This window comes from Fukomys damarensis, unplaced genomic scaffold (genome assembly GCF_012274545.1).
Source record: "Fukomys damarensis isolate Sample0158 unplaced genomic scaffold, DMR_v1.0_HiC HiC_scaffold_20, whole genome shotgun sequence".
NCBI classification, from domain to species: domain Eukaryota; kingdom Metazoa; phylum Chordata; class Mammalia; order Rodentia; family Bathyergidae; genus Fukomys; species Fukomys damarensis.
In genome coordinates this window covers 21,751,675-21,759,090 of record NW_022900932.1, presented here as the reverse complement: position 1 = coordinate 21,759,090, position 7,416 = coordinate 21,751,675, and the positions used below count along the sequence as shown (strand labels likewise).

General features: G+C 40.3%; 1 protein-coding gene across 4 annotated transcripts in view; it reads right to left on the bottom strand.

Moving 5' to 3' along the window:
- Rufy2 (RUN and FYVE domain containing 2) overlaps positions 1 to 7,416 on the bottom strand; it is a 29,519-nt gene that overhangs the window by 19,891 nt on the left and 2,212 nt on the right. For all 4 annotated transcript variants that reach the window (XM_019204891.2, XM_010605787.3, XM_019204892.2 and 1 more), the window contains exons 3-7: positions 4,846 to 4,963; positions 4,308 to 4,409; positions 2,838 to 2,961; positions 2,598 to 2,659; positions 1,798 to 1,863 (exon numbers count right to left, since the gene is read on the bottom strand). In XM_019204891.2, the coding sequence (XP_019060436.1) occupies positions 1,798 to 1,863; positions 2,598 to 2,659; positions 2,838 to 2,961; positions 4,308 to 4,409; positions 4,846 to 4,963 (472 nt within the window). The remainder of the gene's footprint in view (positions 1 to 1,797; positions 1,864 to 2,597; positions 2,660 to 2,837; positions 2,962 to 4,307; positions 4,410 to 4,845; positions 4,964 to 7,416) is intronic.

The window sequence follows — 7,416 nt, the reverse complement described above, 5'->3', positions numbered from 1 at the left end:
GACAACAACTTGAGTTACTTCACAAAATGCTCCAAGGAGTCAAGCACAGGACCACAGGACCAGGAGAAGAAAGATCAAGGTTACAGGACTTGTCTTTCTACTTTCTAATTGTGTCACCTTGACAGTTGTAAAACCTGAGCTTCAGTTTTCTTTGCATAAAACTGGATGACATTTGTCTTGCCCTTATGCGAAAATCAATACCATGATAGCCAAAAAACCACGCTGGAAACAAACCTCAATTGTGGTTTTCTTTTATAAGGAATAATAGGTGGGTTCTATTTTTTCTTTTATTTTTTTAGTTCTATTTTTTTCTACTTCTTTATACTTTTGAAATATTCTAAATGCATATAACTATTCACTGTCTATTAGAAAAAAGAATAAAACATTTACAAATAACATATAAAAAGTAAAGCACTGGTATTGCTCAGTGGGCAATATACATGACTGAAAAGACAGAGGACAAGAAAACTCTTGAGCTGAATAGAATGGACTTGCAAACTGTTGAGTGAAAACAGCGACACACAGAATAGTGTGAACATAGGTGACCTTAATCACATAAACTATGGGGACAAGGGGATTGGAAGAACCAAGAGGCTCATCACCGCTCATCATCACACACAAGCACCGCAGGAACACAAAAACTAGTGTGCCACGGACGTGTTAGCAGGGCATCCAGACGACAAGAGGTCAGGGCAAAGAAGCGCCCCTCCCAGGTGCTTTGTGTGAGCTTTAAATCTGAACTGTGTGAAGGTATTACCTGCTCCCAAAGAGTGAAAGTTTAAAACTACTATATAAGCAATACCAGGGTGCATTCAGAAATATAACTTCAGAAACACAAATTATAAAATATACATGTGTTTCCTATGATATTATTAAAACTCCATGATTTAAAAAAAGGCACTGATAAAGTCTTTCCTATTTTTATAACTTTGGTTTCTTTTTGTAAAATGGGAAAAAAATTGTTTTACAATTGTAATACAATGTTCTTTGAGTAGAACTCAGAAAATACAGAAAATTACAAAGAATGAAATAAAAATTATTCCTAATTATTTGTAATCTCATCACCCAGAGAAAGCCACTTTCACTAATTCCTAAATTTAAGTGATGAGAATGGCCCATTTCTAATTATGTAGCAACAGTATAGCAGCCACGAGCCACACATTGCTACAAAGCACTCAGGATGTGGCCAGTCTGAATTGCAAGGTGCATCATGTATAAAATACACAGCAGGTTTTGAAGAAAATGCCCCCAAAAGCAAAATATCTTCATAATTTTATACTGAGGTTAAAGTGGTAATTAGGGCACGTTGGGTCAACTAAGCTACTAATTTAAAAATACTGATGTAGTTAGCAGACCCTCAGTGCCTCCACCTCGCACTGTTTCTGCTTTGTGTAGTTTCACACCCCTCAGGCACAGCAGCCTCTGATGGCTTCCATGAGCCAATGGGAAGAGGAGAAACGTCACCCGGACCACGACAGCTGCATTTCTGCACACAGCCCTTTGAGGGAGGAAAAAATGAGCTCTGAGCCATCCAAATAGTATGAACATCACTTCACCTAGGCCTTTTTTTCCCTAAGGTACAGGGACAAGTTTTAAAATTCTATCTAAATTTAATAAAGTTTCTATTTAAAATCATACTCTCATTTTCTGCTGAAAATTCCCTCCAATAATTCTTTGTGTTCTTAATTTCTGTTCTCTCCCTTCAAACCTTTCTCTTAGAAGAAAGGTACAGGGTTAAGCTGAAAACAAAATAAATGCCTAAGACAATATAAATATGTTAAATATTGCAATACTTACTTGAGCTGTCTATTTAATTCTTCAACATAATTCTTCTGGTCCAAGATGGCAGCAATCTGAACATTCCTGGGAGAGAGGGAGCAGCTTTGTGATAGTTGGAAAGGTGAAAAACATACTAAATCATCTAAAACAAAATTCAAGAGTCTTTTTTTCCTCTGGTAGTACTAGGGATCAAACCCAGGACCTTCACACTGAGCTTTACTCACAGCCCCTTTTAAGCCCCAAACCCCTGCTAAGTCACCCAAACTGGGTTTGAACTAGCCATCCTCCTGCCTCAGCCTCCCACAGTCCTGGGATTATAGGTGTGCATCACCACACCTGGGTAAAATTCAAGAACTTCTGTAATCACTTAGCGGTAAGCTATGTCCTGAGTAACTACAACCTTTGTTGAGTAAACTGCTTGCTAATACTAGGCTCAACATATCAGTATATTTTAAATACAATTAGATCATGAAATAACTAGCATTAGCACAAAACACAGCTATTAAAATAGGTCTCACAGGTATAACCAAAAATCCTACTTTGTATCAGAGTCAGCTTCTTTTAACTGATTTTTCCCTATTTGTTTTGTAAAACGTAAAGGAAATGAAAATGAAACAAAGCCATACACACACACACACACGCATATACACACACAGAGTAAATGAATGGATGTCAAAGCAATCTGTGAAGGGCTGCATTCAAAAATGCAACATGTGAGCGAGGGGGTTGGCTCAGCCATGCCTGCCTTGAGTGAGCTTGATCCCTAGTTCCAAAAGAAAAAAAATACAACATGTGAAAGAACTTGGGAAAAATCCTACCTTTCTTTGTTTCCAATATCTTCTTCATTCTTTAAATACATGGAAAAATCAATCACTCCAACCTGAAGTTAATAAAATTATTTTTATTTAAAGGGAGAAATAATACCTCATCAGAAGCCCCACTAACATGCAACTGAACTTCACTCTTTATCTTTCTTCAGTGTTTAATAGACCACAACTGAGAGCAACCAGCATCAAGGAAACTGCAAATTGTGTGTGGCCCCAGCCATGGGTACTTACTTGGGAATCCAAATCCTCTCCCTTTACGCACAGATTGGCATCTATCACGTTCAGGCCAACCAGCAGCCCAACAATCACGGCTCCCTCCTCTTCCATCATCAGTGCATGATACTCATAGAACTCACTATGAAATCACAAGAACAAAAAGCTAAAATCACATTATTTCTAAAACTAAATTTTACAATCTTAGTACTTTATGTTATGGATATGGAAGTAATCAAACTTGGGTATCTTTGTTTTATTTTCATGCTTTTACTTTTTGCAGTGCTGGCAACTGGAGCCAGGGCCTCATGATGCTGGGTGTTACACTGAACTGGATCCCTGGATGTAAGTTTGGTACATTTAAATCAGCCTTTCTACATGCTAACTTAATTAAGAAAAGAATTTTTGAGCAAAAAGAGAAGGAAAGAGAGTAAAAGACAAGTAGAAGGGGACAGGGAATATCTGTAATCCCAGCTGCTTGGAAGGCTGAGACAGGAGGATCAAAAATTCAAGGCTGAGGGCCAGGGATTTATCTCAATGGTTCTACCACCTGCCTCACAAGCTCAAGGTCCCAAGTTCGAGCCCCAGTACAAAAAAAAATTCAAGCCTGGCCTAGGCAACTTAGTGAGACCATGTCTCAAATGAAGTTTTAAAAAAGGGTTCATGGGCTGGGAATTTAGCTCAGCGGTTCGGTGGCCTGCCTTATAAGCGCAAGGACCCGAGTTCAATCCCTGGTACCAAAAAAATAAAAAAATTTAAAAAAAGATAAAAAAGGGTTCAACAGTAGAGTGCTGGCCCATCAGGTCCAAGACCCTGGGTTAAATCCCCAGTACTGAAAAAAGTAAATTAAAAATCGCCAGCCATGGTAGCACATGTTTGTAATCCTAGCACTCAGGTGGATGAAGTAGGTGGATGGTTGAGTTTGTGGCCAGCTTGGGCTACCTAGTGAGTTCAAGGCCAGCAAGAGCTATATAATGAGACTCTGTCTCAAACAATAAATAATGCCAGGTGGCACATGGTTGTAATCCCAGCACTCAGGAGGCTGAGGCAGGAGGATCATTGCAAATTCAGGGGCAGCCTAAGTAACACCTAAAACTAAGATTTGTCAATATATATTCAGAGAAATAGTTACCACTCTCTTATGCCTTCCTAATAAGTGCCAAGGATATTATTTAATTGCCTCAGTTAAGCTTGAGGTCACTGACAGATTGCAGTGCTTGAAGTATGGTCATTCTCATCTCACAAAAGAATGGAAACAAAAACATAACACACACATCTCCTTACCAGCTGGTAAAAAGCTGACAGTGCTTATATCTTGGGTTCCTTCCTGACCCTGTTAGACCCTATCACATTCTCTCTCACTTTGCTCCTCCTTATGCTTTGTGCCATCTTACTGCATCTTATACAACATTACATTCTACATCTCCAACCCCTCTGCGAAGACAGGACTTAATAAAACAAAGAAACGAGCAGGGCTCAGGTGCTGACCTCAGGAGATCCCGCTGAATGATCAAGCAACGCAGGTAGTCAGCCATCTTCTTCTGCATGAGGGCCAGCCGCAGCCAGGCCCGTGCACGGCCCAGTGGGGTCCTAGGAGGAAGGGGCCAGTGGTCAGAAAGCAGCCTTCCACCCGGAGATGCACAGCTGCCTGTTCTAGCTCTGCCAAGCCACACATCAACCAAGATAAGGGAAATTTTATCATGGTTTTGTTTTTCCTTTTATAGATTCAAGCCTGCTTTTTGAGCAATTAGCCCAACCGCTTGCAGGTAGGCAAATCTGCTCCTGTAGAACACCTAAGTAATATTTTAAACTTGGAAGAAATTATTCTTTCCCAGCAGCTGGGAGGCTGAGGCAGGAGAACAGCCATGAGTTCTAGGCCAGCACGGGCTACACAGTGAACTCAAGGCCAGCCTGAATGACATAGATCCTGACTAAAAAAAAAAGAGAGAGAGAGAGAGCGCTACTTTTTAAGGAATAGTAAAGAGATTTTTGTGGGGAAAGATGAGAAATGAATGAGGTGACTTACTTAAGACCTGGTAAATCCCGGACACTAGCTCCTATTTCTTCTGCTTCTGGGTACAACTTTTCCACCAGTTCTAAAGGGCCCCAAATGGTTTTGTTATAACTCAAAAAAGATTTTCTTACTGGAAAAAAGAAAACAATGCACACAATTTCAACATAAACAAATATAATGACTTCATCTTAAAAATGCAATCTCAACATTGCTAACTTATGGCACAGTTATCTCCAGAGACAGCCCCACCGGCCACTACTGCTCGGCCCAGGGCGTCAGCAGGCCATGCAGTCAGGATCCTGCAGCCCATGATACTTTTTGCCATGTCAGAAAAATGAATCTCAGCCATTCCTCCATGTCAGAGATATGCAGGAAGGTAATCAAGGTTGAAAATGACCAGGCTTAAACCCTGCAATCTCAGCACCTGGGAGGCTGAGGCAGGAGGATCAATGTTAGTTTAAGGCCAGCCGATGTGAGTTTGTGGTGGAATTACATAGGGAGTCCTTTTCTCAAAAAGCCAAAACAAAGAAACAACTGGGCTCATTCTTTACGAGGACACTGCAACAAAAGGACCAGTGGCCCAAATGGATTGACTTCTGAAAACTTATTAAATAAACCAATCACAAATAAAAAGCATTTTCCTTTGAAATATGAAAAACTGTAATTTTTTTAATATTCTGACACTGGGTAATGCAGTACCATGCAATCACCACGTGTTTCTCAGCCCTGACTAGCGCTCTGCACAGTGTCCAGCTCTCCCAAGGCACCACCCAGTTGGACATCAGGATGGGCAGCTGTCACTGGGGAGTTGTGGCACAAGGGAGTTCCACAAAGATGCAGCATGATGGGCTGAGGACCACGAGGATGTGGCCCACTACACTTTGTGAAATACAGGATAATAAATTTTGAAAAAGAATGTAAACTATCTTAGCCATCATTCAGCAAAGTCCAATTCAACAGGTTTGGAGAATGCAAAAATCTGTATCACTGCTATTTTTAAAAAATCAAAGTTTAAAATAAACAGAAGTTTTTCAGAAAGGAAATAAAATTCAACAATGCCTGACAGGCCGGTGGCTTCCAACGCATACGGAGAAGTTAAGCACAGTGGCACAGGGAGTCCCAGCTGCTGAGAGGTGGAGGCAGAACGGGGCTGGAGACCAGCTGGATAACAGGGAGGTATGGGCTGGGTCCAAGTACACAATGGGGGTCAGGATAGAGATCACTGTACTCAAAAATATATTTCACCATTACTTATAGTTTTAAGAAATTATGTCTTTAAATAAAAAGATCAGTGCATTAATAACATCATATAGGATTTCTTAAAATTTGATAACAAGGCTTCTTCTTTTTTTTTTTAATTTTTCTTGAGACAGGCTCTCCCTATGTAGTTCAGGCTGACCTTGAACTCACTACCTCCCCTAGGCTTGGCCTAGCTCTCAGAGATCCCCTTGCCTCAGCCTTCCAAGTACTGGGATTACAGGCGTATACCACCATGCCAGGCTTCCTCTTTTGCTTTTTATATCTACACAACTTTCATGCTCTGTAGTTAGAACTTTCAAGCTTCTCTAACTTATCCACGCTAATACACCAATGACAGCCACGCTTCTGATAACAGCATACGACTCTTACACATTCCTCTACACAGAGGCTGATCATATGAACTAGAGACCAAAACTGCCAGCAAAACTATTACAAGTAAATATACACTGTATATTTATAAATTAAATACATGGCTGAGGACACAGGTTAGTGGCAGAGCGCTTGCCTAACATGGACATGGCCCTGGTTTTGATTTCCATTACCAGAAAAAAATACATAAAACAAACATTTTACACCAAATAATAATTCAGTAAACTATATAATAGCATGGATTACTTTTTTCAGTGATCATTTCTACAATATCCCAATGGAGAAGACACTTTTTCTAGGCATGTTCTCATGCACTTAGGTGGTCTCTACTACAATAATCTACTTCTCAATGCATGTGTTCAACAGGGCCCAAACTATTATTATGAGTTCATATCAGAATCACTAAGCTTAAAATTTTAAATAACTATAATCATCCTAGAAAATAGAAACCAGTTCAGGATACATGTCGAAAGAAACATTTATTTTTTGAAAAAAGTTAATCAAATATATGTTTTATGACCCGGGTGTGGTGGCACATGCCTGTAATCCCAGCACTCAGGAGGCTGAGGCAGGAGGATCACTGAGAGTTCAAGACCAGCCTGAGCTACATATTGAGTTTGAGGCCAGACTAAACTACACAGCAAGACCTTGACTTAAAAACAAAAACAAAACAAACAAAAGCAACAGTAATTCTGACCTCAAAAATCACATGTTCAACTCTGCCTACCTGCCAAGTGCAAGGGCCTGAGTTCAATCCCCAGTACAAAAAAAAAAGCATGTTCAAGAATCTCTAAACCAGGCATGGTGGCGCATGCCTGTAATCCCAGCACTCGGGAGGCTGAAGCAGGAGGATTGCTGCGAGTTCGAGACCAGCCTGGGCTACATAATAAGTTCCAGAGCAGTCTGAACTACATAGTGAGACTCTGTCTCAGAAAAAAAAAAAAAAAAAAAAAC